Source organism: Pygocentrus nattereri, chromosome 15 (genome assembly GCF_015220715.1).
Source record: "Pygocentrus nattereri isolate fPygNat1 chromosome 15, fPygNat1.pri, whole genome shotgun sequence".
Classification (NCBI taxonomy): domain Eukaryota; kingdom Metazoa; phylum Chordata; class Actinopteri; order Characiformes; family Serrasalmidae; genus Pygocentrus; species Pygocentrus nattereri.
The window spans coordinates 15,300,798-15,325,948 of NC_051225.1; the positions used below are offsets into that span (position 1 = coordinate 15,300,798).

Below are 25,151 nucleotides of genomic sequence, written 5' to 3' on the forward strand. Positions count from 1 at the left end.
ATGGGTGCATTTCGAAGTAGCTAAATTCACTAAATACAAATCAAGGGCTGGATATTTGGATATATAGTGTATATCCTCAAGCTGAATTTAATGATGGACATTACCTGGATGGACTGGGCAAAAATATTAATCCATAAATGATTCAGACTCCAGATCTGTGGTCTGTTTCTGTCCTGATTTATTTATTGTTACAAGTATGATTTTATTTTACTCAATAAATGAACCCCCAGCTCTAGCAGTAGCAGACGCTAGGGGATAGATGTTCAGGAGAAAGATCGATTTCCTCTATTTCAAGCAAGCTGCAATGAAGCTCTGTTAGTGAGAGGAGAAAGGCCCATTATTTTGCTTTGTGTTCGTCTCCTGCTCTGAAGAGGCTCTGGCTTAATTGACTCCCAAGAGTGCAGAGTCCCATTGGCTTTTCTGGCCTTTAGAGCCCTCCATTTTCCCTCGTGTTTTTCCCCATCTCTCTCAGAAACAGCGGAAACGGGCTCGCTTCAGAGCCTGGTCTGTATCATTCTGTGTCTGGGCAAGAGGCCCTCTTGCTGAAAAGATCCGAGACAGGACACATGAAAGTGGAACATGGAGACATGATTTAGGAAACAACCAGCATTAGTGTCTAAATTCTACAAACCTGATTTGGCTGTAGGATGTTTGTGTTGGGCCTTCAGTGAGGCACTACAGGAAAAGGTCTAGGCTTCTACCTGTTGGATGTCTGCCATTGGCTCTGTCAAATGCGGTAGTGCTCAGTTTGGGAGAAATCTCTGCCAAGTGTGTGATGTAATAACAATGTTTTTGTCACCTCTGAGGACTTTTGCATCATGTGCAAGATCTTGCAGCACTATTGTAAAGAAGATAATCTTTTGCAGATTCTTCATGATATTTATCCAGATTTATGAGATATTTCCTCCTCAAGGCAGTTTTTTTCATGTCACAGGAGCTCAGGTCAGCTTATCTTGCCGTACCTTTTATAAACCAATATAAAAGGGGTTTATGAGAGATGCTGTTGTTTACAGATAATGGTGTAAACAAAGCAACTCAGTTTACTCAATATGCTCGTATTAAGAAGTGGGCAGTGTACTATTATAGCACGTAACATTGCTTAAGTTGCTTTTATAGCTTTATTTAATATTATATAATTTAAAGGTGGGTGATTTGAAATGGGTGATGTTTGAAGATATTTTCATGATACATACTGCATATAAACAGTGTTTAGTTTTTCCAAGGTTTGTAAGTGCCACATTTAAGAAGGCTTTGGAAATAAAAATAATTTTTTGCAGACATCTGGGAAAATTGAGTATTTCAAGTGTCCATGTAATTTTTCAAGGTCTACTAAAAGTGTCTGTATTTTAGTGTTGAAGTGTTTGGATATTTTGAATAAACAGTGGCCAGATTTACAGCACAACATTCATTAAAAACGAAAAAAAAATAATTTTTCTCTGGCCCACAGATTTGATGAGATTTTTTATTTGGCCTTTTTACTGGTTGAGTTTGACACCCCTGCTCTACGGTTTGTCTGTCTCCGTCACAAAACCTTTTCTTGTGCCGTCTGTCTTCTGCTGCATTTAAATCTGAAGGCGATGGCAAATTGAAAAATAGTGAATAAGTGAAGAAATTCTGAAAATTAAAACAGCAATAGTTGTTTTTTATTTATATAAAGTTTACAATAGTTACTAATATAAAGTCTTTAATGTAGTTAACCCACTGCCTCACACATGAGGCTGAAATGTTTCTGCCCTGTTCAGACATGAACACCCTTGTTTCTGCTATACCAGGACTCTTGCATGATTCCTCATGCCACATTCATATAATTCATTTGCATGGAAGTTCTTAGTAGATTACATGCTAAATTGGCCAAACCTACCAGCACAAAGTGTCAGGACACTGTCAGTAATTAGCGCTGCTCTTAATAAATCTGTATGTATTGTGTTTTTAGTACACAGCTCACCCCTGTTCTGTGGTGAGAGTCTAATTACAAAAAAATTTGATACTGATTATAAGTTTTGACAGTATTTGCTGTAATGATAAAGTTCTTACTGCTCAGAACACCAAAGTCAATTAGCTTACGTAGAAATGCAGTAAAATGTTTCATTTCTTTTCTGATGGCTCCACATGCATTTTGAAAAATGGCAGTGCAGTCATATGACAGTTAAATAGATCAATCTTGTGAATATACCTTGCCTATAAAGTCATTTGAACTTCAACATACCTGTTCCTATTTCTGGCTGGGCCAAGGCCTAATTAGCAATTACCACCCAAAGCATTAAGAAGTTACAACCACAGCAACCGTTTAACACCCAGAACAGCAGTGGTGGCTAAACCTTTTTGATCCTTTCTATTCAGCCTTGACTGATAGGCACAAGAAGGGCCTTGGGCTCCAGATTGGTGAATGCAGGAGGTGCCGGCTGGCTGCGTGGGCATCGGCATGTATATCTGATCCACACTGTCCCACACAGATGATTCAATTCCCTTCTGTCTAATGAATACTCACTTAACTCAGCTGCCAGAGAGAGCCTGGAGCTCCGGTACAGCATGCGAACCATCCAGGGAAACTAAGCCTAAACTTTTTTTTGTGTTATTTCTTTGGAAATGAGTCAGTGCACTGAAGTACTGTTAGCCCATAGCATTATGTAAGCACTTGTGCAGAGTTGAAGATTGAGAACAGGCGGTTTGCTTAGGTTGACTTTGGTGAGAGTGTTACCAGAAATAGGCTTCATGTCTTTTTAATGTTTAAGTCTTTGCTAATGTCAGCATTTGAAACTGGCCAGGCCTTTTATTTATAACCATTTTTTCATTTGTCTGACTGAGAATAATTGGCTGGTTTATTTGCACTGAGTTTATGTCAATGCTATAACTCACCCCTCCGCTCAGAGATTATGGGGGTCTTGGGAGGCATCGTTCACTGTGTGTGCAGCGCTTCCTTTTGCAGGATGTGTCACTCTGCATCACGGCAGCTGTGGCTGAACTCAAGGGCAAAGCTTAGTACAGCTACAGGTTAGGTTCACAGTCCCTGCTCATAAACATGCTGGCCCTTCCCTTCCAGGTGTCTTACATTGTATTAGCAATATGAATTGTTGTTGGTGGATGTTGGTGGTTTTTGTTTTTCATCTTTTAAATTTTCTTTTTGCTTGATATGTTTGATAAATCCACATTAGTCATCCCTACCATCTGTCAGACTGATTTTCAGTAGAGGGAAATTATAAAAAGAGCAGTAATGAAATACTCATTGCATGCTTTTTCTGCTCTGCCAAGTCTCTACCCATAACATTAAGGCAGAACAAAGCATAAAGGGGAATTCGTTCAGACTACTGGGTAATCATGCAAATAGATCACGTTCAGAAATGCCTTTTCTCCTCCCTCTGATCCACAATGCCCTGGCCTTTTCACATCTCCATTCTGGCTCCCTTGAACGTTCCATTATTCTGCTCTTTGATCTGCTCTGCTGCGCTCTCTCCACCTTGAACAGCAACCAGCAGCATTTTATTGGTCCTTCATTTTCCTCTGTTTGTTTCCATGGAAACCGATGAACGTTTCGGGCCTTTAGCGTTGTGCCCTATACGAACCCCCCAGCCCCGGCTAATAAGATGTGCTCGGCTGTCTGTGGGTACTTGGTTCAAGCTCAGATGAAAATCCGTTTTCTGTTTAATTCATCTGTGCACTCTAGGGCTGAGCCACTGTCGTATGAAGGTTAAATTGTGGCCCTAATTGTGGATCTTCATTTGGAACATCTATTACAAAATGCATTAGTTTACGTAAGTAGCAGTTATCTTGCCTTATAGATACCTCTCTGTGACTACACACATTATTCTAACATTCATATGCAGAGGTGCAAGGGTCATGTAGTCTTATTATTATGAGGCAAGAGTACCTTGACCTTTTGTAAGTTTCTGACCTCTCTAGAGGAGCTCCTACCAAATGTTCTTAAGCTGTGCTCACACAATTACACAGAAACACATGACTAGGTAGACAGTGCTCTGCCCCATGACTCTTTGATACAAACTTTTACATGTATGTCATGGCTGTCATAACAAAAGGAAGAAAATGATTCTTTGAACTACTATATTGTAAGATAATGTAACAAGGCAGGATCACACAGAAAGGTGATTTTCGTCTACCTCCATTTAAACCATTTACAATTTACTGCATTGTTATGTAATGATTTACAAGGGAAATAAATCACTTTGGAATCAGATGAATCTTTTTGAATCACCCTGTGTGTGCGTGTGCGTGCGTGTGCGTGCGTGCGTGTGCGTGCGCGTGCGTGTGCGTGTGTGTGTGTATCGCTGTTGTCGGAAGAAAACCTTGTATCTCCAAAATGGTAACTTTACAGGAGAAGAAAAAACATACTTTACTTTTAATGTAATTCAATGGAACCAGACATATTTCCAAGTCATTTTGGGTTGTTTCTTTTGGTCCATTCACTATGAAATTTACACAGTATTTAGAGGATAACAGGCATTTTTCAGATTACAACATGTATGTATGTATGTATGTATGTATGTATGTGTGTGTGTGTGTGTGTGTGTGTGTGTGTGTGTGTGTGTGTGTATATGTATGTATGTGACTATTGAAGTCCTTACTTTCCTTTAAAATGTGTATATTACCAACAAAATGTAATGAAAAGCTCGATTTGAAACCTACTTACCTTTGTTCACCTTGTACACTTAACTTTGTCTTTTTGCCCTGCCTCACCCCCCCAAGACAAAAGGTTTGAGCACTCCTGCTTTATGGACCCAAACCATGCCAGCAGAATTTTTCCCAACAGCATAACAGAGCCACTGGACCCCCACACTGTAGGGGTCAGGCACATAGGCCTGTGCCATTCTCTTGGTGTACACCACACATGCACTTGCCCATATGAATGTGGTAAAGAATAACCTGATCATCAATTTCACATTTATGTAGATCAGTGTTCATGCTTTTTGCTCCACTGAGCGCTCAAATGTGCATTTGCCTTTGTAACAGGGTGGTTTATGCACTGCTTTACTGCCATGTCCCACTCTATGTAGCTGTGGATGGTTTGTCACGGCTAACAAACTGATCATGTCCTGCTCTGACGTTTGCATGTTTGACCATTATTTACAACACTATTTACTGAAGTGTTTCTCATAGATCTAAGTGCAGGTGTTACTTTAGTTGCTGTCCTTAGTGGCTGAAGCTCTGCTGTCCATGGCCTGATAATGAATCCTCTTACCAAGCCTCTTATCATTTTTTTTCTTTTGCCATCTTGGGCCTCGATAAAGGTCAGCGGGGACAGCTCAGCATTTTTTATACATGCCACAGAGCATGGTAGGAAATAGATTGCTTAGGTGTATGGTGGTTGTTTAGCTATATAGCTGTGTGTGTGTGTGTGTGTGTGTGTGTGTGTGGCAGTTTTTCTTAGAAATTGTCACCTGTGTATGCATGTGTGGCTGGATACTGACACTTAAACCACATTCAGCTGCAAGATATCAGATAATCTACACTTTGTGACTGACTGGATTATAATGTGCTTCTTAACATTGTCTACTCTTGCCTTACCCACAGCTACACAGAAGAGGTGTGAAGTGGAATTCTGGGAAACATCATCTTAACCGGCAGCTCAGAGGGAGAGACATTTACAGGTACATATGGTATGGTGACTTTTAATGTTTTTAAATCATTACCATCAAATGCTGGTGGCAGCTTGTCAACCGGCTCAACTCACGGAGCATGGAAGTAACACTGCTTCACCTGACGACTCATTTTTAACCCATCTCTAAATCTGAGAGTGCAGACCTCGGTACATATCCCTGCTTTTAGAAACATCTTAACATTAATACCAGGGCATGTTCTTACTGATTTAGCTGTCCCTCTCCATTGATTATTGTTGTAATCTTGCTGTTTCAGTCTCATTGTGTAATTCAGTACACTTTCCATCTCTCTCATTCCATTCCTTTGGAAAATCAATAGTGCTCTGCCTGATGCTTGTTAAACCATATCGACAGGATAATAGAAAAATGCTCTCAGAGTAGCATTAATCTTCCAGAGCTGAATAACTCCCGAGGTCAGAGCTTTTGCCTGTTAGAACATTCAAAGTTCCATTTGCGTTGTAAATATATCACACATGGTGCTACTCAGCCAATCAGATCTGTGCATTACGATGAGCACTGAGACTTGAGTGAGTGATGCCGCATAGGGAAGGGGACAAGGTGAGAAACAGCAGTCAGAGAAGAAAGTGAGCCAGATTATTTTACCTGGCTCTAAAAAGAGAAAACTGACAATACATGTTGTTGAAATATGACTGAACTGGACTTTATTTGATCTGATATTCAGTTGTTGACTGTATAAGATGTTGATATAACTACTACTTCAGTAAACAGTATATGGCACTGAGTCATAATGCAAGTTAAACATTATGATGTTCCAGACCTTCACTTGAGGAAATTTTCTTTAACTGGACCTTATTGAATTTTAATTAAAGATCTCTGGACTATATAGCATATTGTATAACGTCAAAGAGATCTTATAAAGAGCGGGCACCAAACTTTTAGAAATAAAACATTCCCACAAACATTCCCACTAAGTGCATTTTTTTTTTGTCGTGCTAACTACAGTCTATGAGAAATTAGTCCAGCTATTCACTTAATCACATAGAACTTCTGGGCAGTATTTCAGTGAGATGTACTTTTGGATAACCTCACCTTTTATTCTTCATCTTTGTGCCTTCATATTTAGGATTAGACACTTACTTATTGTGTAAAACAGCAGTACAGTGATCAGTCTTTCAGTCTCTTAATTCTGAAGTCCTTAAGTGCTGCATTTCTTTTTGCAGTGCTGTGTCCATATTATTATTATTCTCGAGGGCAGCTGGTGCAAATACCGAGCTCACTGTGCGAGAAACTTGGCGCCTGCACCCCAAACCCCTTCCCATCATCCCCTCCCCTCCCCATCATCACTCGCCAGCTGGGGTCTTGTTTGGACTATCAAGACTGCTTTCCAACTCAAATCCTGGATCATTAGTGCTGCCTGTCCTTTTGGATCACAATAGAGTGCTGACAGATGTTTAGTTGAATGCAAAGGGGCCTTTCACAACAAATTGTTCTTGGCCAGTTGCACTTGAGTTGCATACATATACATGCTTTTGTTTTTTTGCAAGAGGGTCGAGACATGAGGTTTCACAGAAGCACCGTTGCTGTATGAGGCACTTCCTGATAATTTGGCGACCAGACAGTTTATGAGTGGCTGCATGGACACAACCTCTGATTTTCTCAGTGTGTTGAAGATGAGCTTGAAGCTCCCCCAGCTTTGGACTGTCTTGCACACACCCTGTAATTCTAACTGTTCTCTGTTCTCCGCTTGTTGCCAGGGTACTGAATCCCTCATTGCAGACAAGCTTGTCTCACTTAACTTTGCCCCCACCCCCTTCAAAATATGACTGCTATCCTCTGGAGAGAGGAACCGCTCAGCATGGTGTCCATCATTCATTTATAGTAGATAAGCCAGCTCTCAGACACCACTCCAAAAAAGAGCTCTGTCCAAGACTAACAACCTCCTTTCCCTTTCAGAATAATTAGGCCTGGGAAAATCAAGCAAACGCCCAACTCGCGCTGTTAATGCACTTTCTGTTTTAGGGATTTCAGCTTTGCCTTTCCCTTGTTGTCATAGTGAGGGCTTTCAGGCATAATAATGTAAGGAATGGAACTGGGAGAGCACTGTCTTGGATTTTGGAGATGTACTATAAATTTTAACAGAAGAAACACTAACTAGTCTAAAAAAGTGTGAAATTCCCTTCAGCACCAATGCAGCTGTTTTTATTACAAGACTATTATGGCTATGGTAACAAAATGATCTGTTATGGTCAATTATGAGGACACAGCAGGTTAATGTGTTTTTCCTCTGATTATAATATCCAGCACACAAACTGTAAATAGCAAAAATAAGGGATATTTCTTCTCTTTCTCAACTCTTTGCTACCATCTCTGGATTTCCACCAATCCCTTTGAATAAGCAGTATACTGTAAAACGCGAACATAAAACCCAGATGCTTCTGAAACTCACTGTTAAAAGACTTAAATTGGCTGTCTTATCATCTGTTGTCAGCATCTCAATGTGTTAATGCAGTTAATATCCTGAACACTAAGTTTAGGTTATCAAAACACACTGAAGTTTGTTGACGCTTCAAACCAGCCAAGTGTTGCTGGTGCTAAATAACAACAGGAAAGCAGATTATGTATGGGTATGTATGGGAAAAGAAGTACAGTATTATGTCTAGTAAAAAAACAGGATGAACTGTTTTACTCCCTGTACTCACTGAAAAGAGTTTTTTTGTCCATATAGAACTGCTTCAGTATTGGTTTTGATGATGCCATTATACAAGATAAATATACAGGATTAACAAGATGAGGACCAGCGCTATAAGACAGTTAAGACTTTTCCGTAGAACACTTAGACAATGTGAGCTACATTCAAAGAAACCTTGCTTAACATCAGCTCAGTCATTAATGTTAAGCTACTTATTTGAAGTTTGCTGAACTCTCGTAGGAAAGAAACGGCCTAACTACCACTGTTAATTAGATTAATAAGTCATTATTTATGACAGTTTTACGGATAAATAAGTTCTGTTCATTTGATACTAGAAAGCTAGAAACCATCTAGCTGATGTCAAGGCTACAAGCATGCTGGCCAACTCAACACCACAGCCACAAACGTACCTTGACCAGTTGGCATAAAGCTGCTTAAGAAAAGATGCCCTGATTGGTGCGCTGACAGGACCGGCCCATCGAGAGTTCTGATTGGCTGGGGTTTTGACACAAATGTTCAGACATTTTAAAGCAAGCAGATGTGAAAGAGCAGAAATAATTTCAGCACATGTGCAAGTTTTAAAGTTGAAGAGCGCAACTGAGCAAGTTTTCCATGCACTGTTGTGCAGATTTTACAGTTCTGAATGAAAGCAGAGTGTTTTGTTGAGCAAATCCAAAGGTGTTTCCCTGCCGCGCTTCGTGTCAAGTTCTTTAGCTGTGCTCAGAGCACCGCTGTCCTCTCAAACTGGAACATTCCTCTCAAATATCAGGATCTTCTCTTTTTAATTTAGTCTTTAATTCCAAAGACTACAGTCTGTAATTGTAGAACTACAAAGTGCACCTATATAGTAAGTGGAGCTGATAAAATGGACAATGAGCCTAGAAACAAGGAGAGGACCAATCAATTGATTTATTGGTGCAAGTAAGCTAATGTCGTTAAGCCAGTTGGTGTACTGGTTGCGTGCCATTTGTAAACATTTGTTTCTTAATTGTTTTCTTAACTCAGAATAGGACAGATATAAATGCATTATATGTGGACACATGATGTATATTGCTGTGTATATATAGGCCATCTGCAAGCACTTTTTAAATCCATCAGGTCACTCCCAAGATTCTCCTGCAGCTCCTTGACCTGCTTCTGCCTGGCTCATTTTTACCTGATCTAGTTCTAGTCCCCTGATCTGCTTCTTCTTTATTGTATAAATAATCCAGAACATTGTATTGCTTGTGATAGCATTAGCCTTTTATATTATTTCCCTTGCTTGGTCTGGGTTTGCGTATTGTTATTATACTATCCATCCATCCATCCATCCATCCATCCATCCATCCATCCATCCATGTTAATATTGTCCTGTTGCTAGTACAGTTCCACCTACACAGTATCATTATCCACATGGCACTGACACTTAGATGCAGCATAGGGAAAACCAATTCCAATTAACCAGTTTCTGGCAACATTACCTGCTTTAGCTGAAAGGCTAAGTCAATAATCACTCACTGTGTAGTCAGTTGCAGTCTGAAATAATGTTAGTCCAGGGTATTATTGAGGGAGTGAACGTTAGAGAAATATATGGAAGGATAACGAAACGTAACGAAAAGCTTTGATCCTTGATTTAGCCTTTAGCATAGCAGCCCGCTAGTTGGGCTACTGTGTGGTGTGCCTTTGTCAGTCAGTCTGCATCAGATAATGGTGTGGTGTCATGGCATAGTGCTCCCACTGAGACGAGAATGCTGCTGGAAACAGGTGGGATTGATGGAGTGGTAGTAATATGTACGAAGCTTCAGAAGATGCTGCTGCTTGTGGATGCAAGTGTGAGAGTATAGGACGTACATATGATTTTAGCACTGGTTATGCTGAGTCAGATATGCTGCTGCTTTTACCAAAATGAAATATTTAAGAAATAGTATAAATATCAGGATTTACAGGCTAGTCAGGTTAGATACTGGTACTTGGTATCGGCAGCTGCTCAAGGATCAGGTAACAGTTACAGAAGGGAAGAAGTGGTGCTGGTGTGTCTCCAGTTACTAGTATATCGCTGCTGTAAAGAAAATCTACATTTTTGGTGTTTTTCTGTTTTTTTTTTATTTTTTTTATTTTTTTTTATTTATTTTTTTTTTTTTTTACAGAATTTGAACAAGCCTGTGGCCCTTTATATTTTGTATGAATTTCATTATGTCTGGATCAAAACAATTGGCGAGAATGACTTGGAAGAAAGTCTGGTTCCTTTGACTTACATTAAAAGTAGTTTTTTTTCTTGTCCTATAAAGTTGTCTTTTTGGAGTTACGATGTTTTCTTCTGGCAACAGTGATATGTTGTTTAGATGTTTATTCAGTTTTTATAGTATTTCCTGTGTGACATTACATCTAAGATGGTTTGACAAAGAAATTTTTGTCTTTGATTTTATTTTGTTTGATTTATTCTATTTTATTTAAGCAGCGTAACTGTGTCAGCAGAGCTGTGATCATATTAACGTGTCAGAGATTGGTATGCAGTCTTTTACACTCTGCGGTTTACCAAGTAAATTTCTGTGAAGACGGACACAGACATTTTACGAAGGTTTGATAAGGTCATTGAAAAGGACCATAATCCATCTTGTGCTTTGATGAACCAGTACGCCTTCCCCTAAAAACAGTCCTTTTTTTCCATTGTGTATCTGCTGCTGTGAGCCAAGAGGGCTCAGAAGCCTTATCTTTAATGCCAAAAGAGTGCCTTGTGAATGTCCTGGCACTGCAAGCGATTAATCAAAGATCGATTGCCAGCCAGTGCTGCTTATTGATCCATTCTCACTCCACTGGTTAGCGTCTCTTCGTGGTAGATTGAGCTGCTGAAACAATTGGGTACTCAAGCATCTCCTTCCGAGACATGTCTTCCCCAATGGTTGTCTGGCCTAGAATGCAGAGGCATGTGCATTTTTGAAGGTCTCGGGCATTAACTTCAAAGCAGAGAAGTCATAAATAATAGCACTGTTTGGTGATAAGTCCTCTGAGAATGCCCGGGAGGATGAAATGCCAAGCACGAGTTCCTCCCGAGCCTTATGGAAGCTTTCAGATGAACTTGATGAATAAATGAACACTACTGTGGATTCACCGTCTTCTTTCCGTCGTTTGTACTGGTGTGGGAATTTACCACAGTATGTCGACTAAAACTACATCAATTTAGGTCAAATTTGGCCTGTGCGGGATACTTCTGAAAAAAAAGTACTAGCATTCATTCTCTGGCAGATTTTTTGCCTGGGAGTTGATCACTAATGCAAAGGATGCACTTGAAGGACTGAAGCGACACAGGCCGGCAGCACAGCCGCAGCGGAGGTCCCCTGAGGGTTTCTGTTTAAAAAGGAAGCAACGTGTCCTGAGCTTTCACGTTATGTGGCTACTTAGCATTCAGCTCACCTCAGACAAGCAGCTCTTGGCCTCCCACGCTGTAAATTGGGCCTCAGAAATGGACAATGCAATCCACACAGGAGCCTTCAGCTTCCACGGGCATACTTATTATTTTGCGTTTCGCCAATGAATTACAAGTGCTGCTGAAACAGTTTTAAAACCAAATATGAAATGCATAGAAAAAGTTAATTTAATTTTCATGGTGCCCCACTGAGAGCTACTTAAGTTTAAGTGCAGTGGCTAATCATCAAAGAAATGTGGTGGCAGAAACTGTTGCGAGATTGACGAATAGACTCGGGTGGTGCTGCATCTGAAGCATGGTGAGGAGGATCCAGAAAGGCGGCGGAAAGCTTTTTCATGGGGAATGATGGCAACTCGCCTAGAGTCATTTAGAGTGACGAGATGGGTGATCCAAACCTAACCACACTTCACCGGTTCATTCGAAAAATACTGAATAGTAAAGGTTGTGAGTGAGATCATGCACTGCTAGTATTATTCACCCTTTCAGCCTCTCTATAGTAAAGGTGCTGCATTTACACGGATCAGGAATAACATTCTGACCACCTCCTTTCTACGCTCATTGTCCGTTTTATCAGCTCCACTTACTATATAGGTGCACTTTGTAGTTCTACGGTTACAGACTGTAATCCGTCTGTTTCTCTGCATACTTTGTTCGCCCCCTTTTACCCTGTTCTTCAGTGGTCAGGACCCCCATGGACACAATATCTTGGAACTGGAAATGAAGGAGCAGGCCAACATCCCTCAATTTGTATTCCCTAACCTTGTTTTAAGAGCTGCTAAACAAATTCTCTTGCAAATTTCAGTTCACGTAGATCTGGCTGTTGAGCCTATTATTCTGAGCATTGAGGCAGATTATTTGGCTCACTTGTATCAGTCTCACAAATGTGACTTCTGTAGCGGCCATGTTTGTGTAATCCTTTCTAAGCATTACTAGCAACTCAGATTTAACAATATAACATATCGTACCACTCCGTAGAAGTCACTCAAATCAGTACAGACAGATATCAAATACATTCAGCAAACTGGAGAAAATATTAAATCGCATGAAGTATAATTAAAAAAAAAAGGCAAAAGGGCCAAGGACAAGGAAGGCTTAGTAGAGTTACTAATGGGGGTGCATATATATATATATATATATATATATATATATATATATATATATATATATATATATATATATATATATATGTATATATATATATATATATATATATATATATATATATATATTAGTGTGTATAAAAATAAAGGGAACACTTAAACAACACAATATAACTCCAAGTAAATCAAACTTCTGTGAAATCAAACTGTCCAGTTAGGAAGCAACACTGATTGACAATCAATTTCACATGCTGTTGTGCAAATGGAATAAACAGGTGGAAATTATTGGCAATTAGCAAGACTCACTCAATAAAGGAGTGGTTCTGCAGGTGGGGACCACAGACCACTTCTCAGTACCTTTCTGCTTTCTGGCTGATGTTTTTGTCACTTTTGAATGTTGGTGGTGCTTTCACACTCGTGGTAGCATGAGACGGACTCTACAACCCACACAAGTGGCTCAGGTAGTGCAGCTCATCCAGGATGGCACATCAATGCGAGCTGTGGCAAAAGAGGTTTGCTGTGTCTGTCACCGTAGTGTCCAGAGGCTGGAGGCGCTACCAGGAGACAGGCCAGTACACCAGGAGACGTGGAGGAGGCCGTAGGAGGGCAACAACCCAGCAGCTGGACCGCTACCTCCGCCTTTGTGCAAGGAGGAACAGGAGGAGCTCTGCCAGAGCCCTGCAAAATGACCTCCAGCAGGCCACAAATGTGCATGTGTCTGCACAAACTGTTAGAAACCGACTCCATGAGGATGGTATGAGGGCCCGACCTCCACAGATGGGGGTTGTGCTCACAGCCCAACACCGTGCAGGATGCTTGGCATTTGCCAGAGAACACCAGGATTGGCAAATTCGCCACTGGCGCCCTGTGCTCTTCACAGATGAAAACAGGTTCACACTGAGCACATGTGACAGATGTGTCTGGAGACGCCGTGGAGAGCGATCTGCTGCCTGCAACATCCTTCAGCATGACCGGTTTGGCAGTGGGTCAGTAATGGTGTGAGGTGACATTTCTTTGGAGGGCCGCACAGCCCTCCATGTGTTCACCAGAGGTACCCTGACTGCCATTAGGTACCGAGATGAGATCCTCAGACCCCTTGTGAGACCATATGCTGGTGCGGTTGGCCCTGGGTTCCTCCTAATGCAGGACAATCCTAGACCTCATGTGGCAGGAGTGTGTCAGCAGTTCCTGCAAGTTGAAGGCATTGAAGCTATGGACTGGCCCGCCCGTTCCCCAGACCTGAATCCGATTGAGCACATCTGGGACATCATGTCTTGCTCCATCCACCAACCTAACGTTGCACCACAGACTGTCCAGGAGTTGGCGCATTTTTATTGAATTTTCTCCAAAATGCACGCTGCACACTCTTGTTTGACTGTATTTGAGCATATTCTAACACAAAATGCCTTTTCATTTCTAGTGAACGCCGTTCTTTAACCTGAAAAAAAACATTAAAAATTAAACTTGGTTAGTTTTTACACATTTTGTTAAAATGTGAGATCATTTGAGGGAGAATTGGCTGTTATTAGACTACGAAATGTCAGTTTTTTTGGGACACCGTGTACATGTGGTTTATTTTATGTTTTTGTTTTTAGCTCATTTTGATTAATGAATATGCAAATTATTTTTGAGTATTTTATAATGTGCCTGCTCAAGCTAATACGCTGATGAGGAGAGTTGTCGGCTGGTTTACCTCTTTTTATTATACTTCATGCAATTTAATATTAAACCGGCCACTGTATTTTCTGCAGTTTGTTGAATGTATTTGATATCTGTCCATACTGATTTGAGAGACTTGTATGGAGTGGTGTGATATGTTATATTGTTAAATTTGAGTTACTAGTACTGCTTAGAAAGCATTACACAAGCATGGCCGCTACAGAAGCCACATTTGTGAGACTGATACAAGCGACTCGGTGTGACCTGAGGAGCCAAATAATCTGCCTCAGTGCTCAGAATAATAGGCTCAGCAACCAGAACCAAGTGAACTGAAATTTGGAAGAGAATTTGTGTGGTAGCACTTGAACATGATGTGCACAGATCACACAGCGGAATAAAATTTCAGACCCAGTGGAAGTAAGAAGAAGGAAAATAGTGATGCATGTAAGGCCTTGCCAAGGCTTGAACGTAGCCTTTGATGTTAACTAATTCAGCGGGGTAACTGGAGACTGGAGAATGTATTCCTCTGAAATCCACCACACGCTCCTAGCTTTGAATGCTTTCATGGGTTCGACTTGAATGAGGGAACTTGAAAGCATGACATCTGGATCATACCATGAAGTGGAGTGTAAATCTGTTGAATTACTGGGGTTGTATTCAGTATTTTCTATATTTTGTGATGCTGTTTTAGGTTAATGTGTCTTGTTGCATGCTGTGCACACAAAACAGTTTTTCTTTTCATGATCATAGCATCTGCCCATGCATATCCATATGTGTTTAATGATGTATTTTCACATGAATTAATGCCGTTTTTAATGGATTGAGGTCACTAAAAAAGTGTTTTTCCAAGTCTGCTCATCAGCACTGCAATTACAAGTTAGCCAGCCACAGATATCTGCCTGTCTAAGATAATTCAACTAAGGCACTGTGTATATCAAGACACCCAGCAGATCTCGCTGATTAAATGAATGAAACTTGCTTAGATGGCTCGAATAGCGTTATCCTCTTATTGCGCTAAAGCAGCTTAAATGAGTGTTTACACAGAATGCGACAAGTTGATAAAGAAGCTTCTGTGTGCGGTCTCCCTCTAAACTGTATCATTTGACTTAGCGGCTGCTTCTTGATGGATGAGGGCCATCTGAATCCACTGTTTTGCAAGAGCTATGGGAAAACACTTCTTCTGTATGCCACACTTCCCCCAGGCTGCTGTGACAGGCTGATTTATTCAGAAAGAAGCAGTGTGTGATTGTCTGAGGCCTAGAACTCTCTGTCCTGGGCTCCTCCCTCAGTGTTTCTTGTTTTGCTGTGACTTCTCAAGCAATGAAGCCTCTTTTTCTGGTTGTAAGGTTACTCCCTAGCATGAAACAGGTTTTTTTTAATTGGGAAACATCATTTTGGCCCAATCCCATTTCTTCTTTTTACCTCTACCCCTTGTTTTAGAGTGTTACAAGGGGTAGTGGTTGAAAACTTGCCCTATGAAATGGGACCCTGAAAGTAAACAAACAAACAAAAAAACATCACTTCAGTAATAGCTATTAGCGCTGCTCTGTAAGTGGCCCGGCCTGACTTCAGCAGAGGAGGGGAAAGTTCAGCTCCTCACTGTTGGGCTTTAGTTACATTTAGGGCATCATACGCCTTCAAAGAGGGGGGCATTTATTACCAACCCCACTAATTCTTCAGTGATATGAAGCTGAAGTCAGATTTTCACCAGATTATTGCTCGATATTTCCCGTTCCACCTTACATGGTGCAGCAGTTCCATTCTGGCGTTTCAGGCATCAGAACTGCTGGACTATTTAAGGTGGTACAGGAAAGTTAGCTAGCTTCCTACCAATACAATAGCATGCTGTTAGTAATTTTATGCCTACTATGAAGAAAACGACCATAATACACCAAAACAACAATAAACTAAGGTAATAAAATGGTTATTTAAATTTTTTAACAGAAATTTCTCACATTTGTGGGTTTGTTTGGTCGCTTACACAGCCATCCTGCCGATTTTTCTTTTTTTCTCATAACTCTCTGTTTGAAGTCTCTGAAGAGCTCAGTTTGGAGGGTCATGTAGCCCCAACACTTCATCCTCGCCCTCTGTCTCAACAAAAATTGGGACACCCTACCCCTAGACGTCAATGCTCAAAACAGGTTAGCTAAGGACTGAGTGGTCAGGGCGAGGGGTAAAATGGGATTGGGTCTTTGCAGGTCAAAAAGTAGGTGTCCCTTTAGCAGAATTAAGTAAAAACATATTACGTAAGGTTTCAAAGCTACTAATTGCAGTTTAAGTTATGTTAAGGCTCCTGGTGTCTGTTACGAAACATCCTGTGGTATTGTGTTGGAGGTTCTGATGCACATAAAGAAAAAAACTGATCCAGCGTAGTATGGTGATGCCTGAGGTTAAAAAATATACAGAGATAGAAGTATAAATATTACTGGAATATTAATGCCAGTAGCATTATTTAACTATTAATATTTTAATGTGTATTAAGCCCATTGGTAGACTGACAGGATACCAAACCCACTGTTTCTTTAGTCCATAAGATGATGCTGAGAAGCCTACAAATGAGTAAACTTCAGTCAGTGATTGGACAGCGTAATGAATAACACCATCACAATGCATGGAAGATTGAAGGATTTATGTGCTAAATGCAAAGATGTAAGGGAAAGTATTTTGAATGTCACCTCTTCTATTGTATAGTTCTGTTATGCTTCAATAAAACCACTGACGTGAATAAAGCATAAATTTTTTTAGATAACACTGAAACAGTTTATTTTTACAGGCATGAACTGCAGTTAAACGTGAATAATATAGTGCTGCGCAAAAGTCTTAGGCCCTTGAGTGCATTATTTAAAATGCTTTTTTGTCTTTGAAATACATATGGTTTTGCCAGTAAAAACACCATTTATCATTATAATAAATGCAAATAAACATTAATACAGTAAAAACTAACAAGATTTTGTTACGAAAAAAGAGATTGATGTTATAAACTGGTTTGAAGAGCAGAGTTTAGTCACATTTCTCCTGAGCACCTCCAGCCATCACACAGATATAGTAAATTACATCACTAGCACACCTGATCGAGCCCTATTAGGTATTGGATTATACCTACTGTAAATACTAGGCTTCTCTGAGGAGAGAGCAGGAAATGGTTAAACGAATACATTAACATATGTGCAATTATTTTTTTAAATTATTAGTAACAATATTAGTATTAATGTTATTTTTATTTGTTCAAATATTACTGTTTTCTTGAGAGAATAAATGCCCAGATGACTCTTTAATTTTGTCAGGTGCCTAAAACCTTTGCACAGTACATTGAAGGGTTAAATTCCTAAATTCATATCACTCATATTTAAAGATCACATTAGAAATGTTTTGTGGCTCAAGTATCATAAAAATATCACATCATGATGGTGGTGGTTGGTTAGTGTAGTGGTTAACACCTTTGCCTTCTATGCTGTAGACTGGAGTTCAATCCCCGACCAAGGCAAGCACCCATCATTGAGAATGATCAAATTGTAAGTCGCTCTGGATAAGAGCGTAAGCAGAATGCCATTAATGTAATGTAATGTCACGGGGGTTCATGTGATTCCTGCACCTGGCGATTGATATACCTATTGCCCTTTGAATTAAAAGGTCTTGGAAGTGAACGCAGTCCTCTCAGAAGAGATGTCTATGTGCACACATACCAACCTGCAGGATTAACCCAACTCAGCAGGGATCTGTGGAGTTCCTCTATAACCTGCCTTTCGCAGCACCTAACTGAGGTGCCCAGAAAATTACTTTCGGAAAAGCTGACTGGAGGGATTATTAAATTACGCCTGAGCCATTATCTACGAAGAGAGTTGGAATTATTCACAGCTATCTACTGACAGGGTGCGTGAAATCATCCAGCTGCCTAGGGCTATTTTTATAGGCAAGCTACAGCCGACTCCCTGCCTGCTATAAGTCACCGCTGTACTGACTGACTGCAGAGTGGAGTTGGAGTCGTGCTGACATCGCATGCGCCGAGGCACCATTTGGTCCCAAGGGTCAGCCTGTGAGGCAGCAAGAGCATTAAAACTACCTGCTGGAGGTAAACCAATGGCCCGCTGCACTAATGAACAGACTTCCCATTAACCTAAATCCCCCCTAATGGCCTGTAATTATCCAGAGTGCATTGTCAGCGAGGGACATCTATTCACAGAGGGCCTACCTACCATTTATCTTATTAATGTAAATGGCCAACTGCAGGAAATGCATTAAACAAATACTCATTTATTATAACTGAAAAGCTGGTTGATGAGCAAAGGAAGATACATATACAGAAAAGCTAAAAATAACCGTTCAATTGTAGAACTTGCATAACATTGCATAACGTTACAGACTGTAGTCCATCTGTATCTCAGCATTCTTTGTTAGCCACCTTTTACCCTGTTTTTCAGTGGTCAGGACCCCCATGGACCCTTACAGAGCAGGTACTATTTGGGTGGTGGATCATTCTCGACAGTGCAGTAACACTGATGTGGTGGTGTTGTGTTAGTGTTTTTTGCGCTGGTCTGAGTGGATCAGACACAGCAGTGCTGCTGGAAATTTTAAACACTGTGTCCACTCACTGTGCACTCTGTTAGACACATCTGCTGCTGCACAGTTTGTGTTGCTCATCCTCTAGTCCTTCATCAGTGGTCACAGAACACTGCCCACAGGATATTTTTGGCTGGTGGACAATCCTCAGTCCAGCAGTGACACTGAGGTGTTTAAAAACTCCAGCAGCACTACTGTGTCTGATCCACTCAGACCAGCGCAACAAACACTAACATACCACCACCACATCAGTGTTCCTGCAGTGCTGAGAATGACCCACCATCCAAATAGTACCTGATCTGTGAGGGTCCAAGGGGGTCATGACCACTGAAAAACAGGGTAAAAGGGGGCTAACAAAGTATCAGAGAAACAGATGGACTCCAGTCTGTAACTGTAGAACTGCGAAGTACACCTTTTTAATAGTAAGTGGAGCTGATAAAATGGACAGTGAGCGTAGAAACAAGGAGATGGTCATAATTTTTCTGCCCAATCGATGCATTTTGCTTTGTTACTGTTTCATGGGTGACTTGCATGAATAATATTAAAGTGATGGATGGTCCCTGTGGGCTAGTTTTACCATAAGACAGCTTGTAAAGAAGAGGCCAGCTATGTTAAATGCCTTCACAGGATCACATGGCAGGCTATAACATGCGGCATGTGGTCTGAAGAGGTGGGAGGACATGTTTGTTTAGTCTGCTGAGTCCTCCTCCTGGTGCGAACAGGACCAAATGTGCTCCAGCAGTCCTGATGGTGTTTTTCTGCTGCCCTGGCACTCCCACTCATGTCCACTTTCAAAACCCGTCCATATTTCATTGCATAAACAGGTCATCATGTTCCAGTGTGTCAGCTTTAAAGTCCTGCTGCTTGGCCTGTGAGTTTCTAGTTCTTATGAACATGCCGTTTTTTCCAGAGACCACCCCCCCTGCTGGTGATGTAATTACCCGGGACATGGCAAATCTGATTAGGAGAATTCATTTTAACTTCTAGTGGAAATGAATGTCGAAGCTGTCAGCGACTCATTAAACAGTCTGATATATCATTTTTCATTCCTGCGTGCTGAAACACAGAGCGTCTGTTCTGATGCAAATGGATGCGATTTTGAGTGAGGAAGTCACGAAATGATCTCATTCATTTTAATTAAGTTAAGAGCACAAAGCTCTCGCTTTTCACCCAGCACATACAGATACATGCAACATGCAATCCCCACTTCTTCAGATAGAGTGAGTCCCTTCTCTGCATCTCATACAATGACGACCCTTTTTACTGTGTGTCCTCAGGGGCAAGGAGAGGCTTCTGCAAGAGGCACAGCCATGGAGGGGGACTGCCTCAGCTGTATCAAGTACCTCATGTTCATCTTCAACTTCTTCATATTTGTGAGTACTTTTTCTTTATCTTCATGCTTTAATGTGACCAGCCTCAGAGGAAGTTCTACGTAGCAGCAACTCCAGTGGTCTTCATAGTGAGATTTTTTTTTTTGTTTGTTATGTTCAGCCATTTCTTCCAGGCATAGTACAAACAGTGCGGGACAGGCATCAGATGTTGGTTCAGGCTTTGAATCATGTTTATCGCCTCCTGTTTTTTTAAGCAAGTTTAGTGTTTAATAGATGGTTTCTGGGCCTGTGTGTGGCCAGCAGGTCTTGTTTTCTTAAAACCATATGTGGTTCAAAAGTGTGTGAAACCTCAGAACAGTCCAAGTTGCCACCTTCTATCAGCTTCAAAGGACACACATTCATGCAGTGCCAAAATATTGGTTTTGACCAAGAACGCGCTGTTTCCTCTTTTCAGAGAGAGAATCGTGCTAGCAGTCTTGTGAACTTGCCTTTGTGCCACTCCAATGGTGTGAAAAATGGAAGAGTAAAAGCGAGTCATGACGCCAAGTCCTGAAATCTTCCTCTAATCGTCATAGATACTATAGATAGATACCACAGATAGATACGGTGGATAGACAGACAGATAGATACATAGATATACATAGATAGATAGATAACATAGATAGATAAATACCATAGATAGATAGATCAATAGATAGATACTGTAGATCGATAGATAGATACCATAGACAGATCGATAGATACCATAGATAGATCGATAGATACGGTAGATAGATTTATAGATACCATAGATAGCTATCATAGATAGATACCATAGATAGATGGATGGATGGAAGGATAGATGGATGCCATAAATGGATAGATAGATACTGTAGATAGATATCATAGATAGATACTGTAGGATGGATACAATAGATAGATAGACAGATACATAGATATCGTACATAGATATTGTAGATAGATAGATAGGTAGATAGATACTGTAGGTAGATACTGTAGGATGGATACCATAGATAGATAGATAGATAGATACTGTACGTAGATAGATACTGTAGGATGGATACCATAGATAGACAGATACCATAGATAGACAGATACCATAGATAGATAGATACTGTAGGATGGATACCATAGATAGATAGATAGATACCATAGATAGATAGATACTGTAGGATGGATACCATAGATAGATAGATAGATAGATAGACAGATAGATAGATAGATACCGTAGATAGATAATGTAGGATGGATACCATAGATAGACAGATAGATACCATAGATAGATAGATACCATAGATACCGTAGATAGATATAGATAGATAGATAGATAGATACCGTAGGTAGGTAGATAGATAGATACCGTAGGTAGGTAGATAGATGGATACCGTAGGTAGATAGATAGATACCGTAGGTAGATGGATAGATAGATACCGTAGGTAGGTAGGTAGATAGATAGATAGACAGATACCGTAGATAGATAGATAGATAGATAGATAGATAGATAGATAGATACTGTACGTAGATAGATACTGTAGGATGGATACCATAGATAGACAGATACCATAGATAGACAGATACCATAGATAGATAGATACTGTAGGATGGATACCATAGATAGATAGATAGATACCATAGATAGATAGATACTGTAGGATGGATACCATAGATAGATAGATAGATAGATACCGTAGATACCGTAGATAGATAATGTAGGATGGATACCATAGATAGACAGATAGATACCATAGATAGATAGATACCGTAGATAGATATAGATAGATAGATACCGTAGGTAGGTAGATGGATAGATACCGTAGGTAGATGGATAGATACCGTAGGTAGATGGATAGATAGATACCGTAGGTAGGTAGGTAGGTAGGTAGGTAGGTAGGTAGGTAGATAGATAGATAGATAGACAGATACCGTAGGTAGATAGATAGATAGATAGATAGATAGATACCGTAGGTAGGTAGGTAGGTAGATATAGATAGATAGATACCGTAGGTAGATAGATAGATAAATAGATACCGTAGGTAGATAGACATACTGTAGATAGATAGATAGATAGATAGATAGATAGATAGATACCGTAGGTAGGTAGATAGATAGATACCGTAGGTAGGTAGGTAGGTAGATATAGATAGATAGATACCGTAGGTAGATAGATAGATAAATAGATACCGTAGGTAGATAGACATACTGTAGATAGATAGATAGATAGATAGATAGATAGATAGATAGATAGATAGATAGATACCGTAGGTAGGTAGATAGATAGATACCGTAGGTAGGTAGGTAGGTAGATATAGATAGATACCGTAGGTAGGTAGGTAGGTAGATATAGATAGATAGATACCGTAGGTAGATAGATAAATAGATACCGTAGGTAGATAGACATACTGTAGATAGATAGATAGATAGATAGATAGATAGATAGATAGATACCGTAGGTAGGTAGATAGATAGATACCGTAGGTAGATGGATAGATACCGTAGATAGATAGATAGATACCATAGGTAGATAGATAGATAGATAGATAGATAGATAGATAGATACCGTAGGTAGATAGATAGATAGATACCGTAGGTAGATAGATAGATAGATACCGTAGGTAGATAGATAGATAGATACCATAGGTAGATACCATGGGTAGATAGATAGATAGATAGATAGATAGATAGATAGATACCGTAGGTAGATAGATAGATTGATAGATAGATACCGTAGGTAGATACCGTAGGTAGATAGATAGATACATACATATCGTGGATAGATAGATAGATAGATAGATACCGTAGATAGATAGATAGATAACGTAGATAGATAGATAGATAGATAGATACCGTAGATAGATAGATAGATAGATATATAGATAGATACCGTAGGTAGATAGGTAGATAGATAGATACCGTAGGTAGATAGATAGATAGATAGATAGATACCGTAGGTAGATAGATAGATAGATACCGTAGGTAGATAGATAGATAGATACCGTAGGTAGATAGATAGATAGATACCATAGGTAGATACCATGGGTAGATAGATAGATAGAGAGATAGATAGATAGATACCGTAGGTAGATAGATAGATTGATAGATAGATACCGTAGGTAGATACCGTAGGTAGATAGATAGATACATACATATCGTGGATAGATAGATAGATAGATAGATAGATAGATACCGTAGATAGATAGATAGATACCGTAGGTAGATAGATAGATTGATAGATAGATACCGTAGGTAGATACCGTAGGTAGATAGATAGATACATACATATCGTGGATAGATAGATAGATAGATAGATACCGTAGATAGATAGATAGATAACGTAGATAGATAGATAGATAGATACCGTAGATAGATAGATAGATAGATATATAGATAGATACCGTAGGTAGATAGGTAGATAGATAGATACCGTAGGTAGATAGATAGATAGATAGATAGATACCGTAGGTAGATAGATAGATAGATACCGTAGGTAGGTAGATAGATAGATAGATACCGTAGGTAGATAGATAGATAGATACCATAGGTAGATACCATGGGTAGATAGATAGATAGAGAGATAGATAGATAGATACCGTAGGTAGATAGATAGATTGATAGATAGATACCGTAGGTAGATACCGTAGGTAGATAGATAGATACATACATATCGTGGATAGATAGATAGATAGATAGATAGATAGATAGATAGATAGATACCGTAGATAGATAGATAGATAACGTAGATAGATAGATAGATAGATAGATACCGTAGATAGATAGATAGATAGATAGATACCGTAGGTAGATAGATAGATAGATAGATAGATAGATACCGTAGGTAGATAGATAGATAGATAGATACCGTAGGTAGATAGATAGATACATACATATCGTGGATAGATAGATAGATAGATAGATAGATAGGTAGATAGATACCGTAGATAGATAGATAGATACCGTAGATAGATAGATAGATACCGTAGGTAGATAGATAGATAGATACCGTAGGTAGATAGATAGATAGATACCATAGGTAGATACCATGGGTAGATAGATAGATAGATAGATAGATAGATAGATAGATAGATAGATAGATAGATAGATACCATGGGTAGATAGATAGATACCGTAGGTAGATAGATAGATACCGTAGATAGATAGATAGATACCGTAGATAGATAGATAGATAGATAGATAGATAGATAGATACCGTAGGTAGATAGATAGATTGATAGATAGATACCGTAGGTAGATACCGTAGGTAGATAGATAGATACATACATATCGTGGATAGATAGATAGATAGATAGATAGATACCGTAGATAGATAGATAGATAGATAACGTAGATAGATAGATAGATACCGTAGATAGATAGATAGATAGATAGATAGATAGATAGATACCGTAGGTAGATAGGTAGATAGATAGATACCGTAGGTAGATAGATAGATAGATAGATAGATAGATAGATAGATAGATAGATAGATACCGTAGGTAGATTGATAGATAGATACCGTAGGTAGATACCGTAGGTAGATAGATAGATACATACATATCGTGGATAGATAGATAGATAGATAGATAGATACCGTAGATAGATAGATAGATAGATAACGTAGATAGATAGATAGATACCGTAGATAGATAGATAGATAGATAGATAGATAGATAGATACCGTAGGTAGATAGGTAGATAGATAGATACCGTAGGTAGATAGATAGATAGATAGATAGATAGATAGATAGATAGATAGATAGATACCGTAGGTAGATAGATAGATAGATAGATAGATAGATAGATACCGTAGATAGATAGATAGATACCGTAGATAGATAGATAGATAGA

At 39.6% G+C, this 25,151-nt stretch overlaps 1 protein-coding gene across 2 annotated transcripts in view; it reads left to right on the forward strand.

The window, feature by feature from the left end:
• Positions 1 to 25,151, forward strand: part of tspan18a (tetraspanin 18a) — a 64,646-nt gene that overhangs the window by 21,050 nt on the left and 18,445 nt on the right. Inside the window, exons 2-3 of one of the 2 annotated variants that reach the window (XM_017700678.2) lie at positions 5,524 to 5,609; positions 20,256 to 20,351. In XM_017700678.2, the coding sequence (XP_017556167.1) occupies positions 5,607 to 5,609; positions 20,256 to 20,351 (99 nt within the window). In that variant the 5' untranslated portion in view covers positions 5,524 to 5,606. The remainder of the gene's footprint in view (positions 1 to 5,523; positions 5,610 to 20,255; positions 20,352 to 25,151) is intronic. The other variant, XM_017700679.2, reaches the window with a different exon arrangement.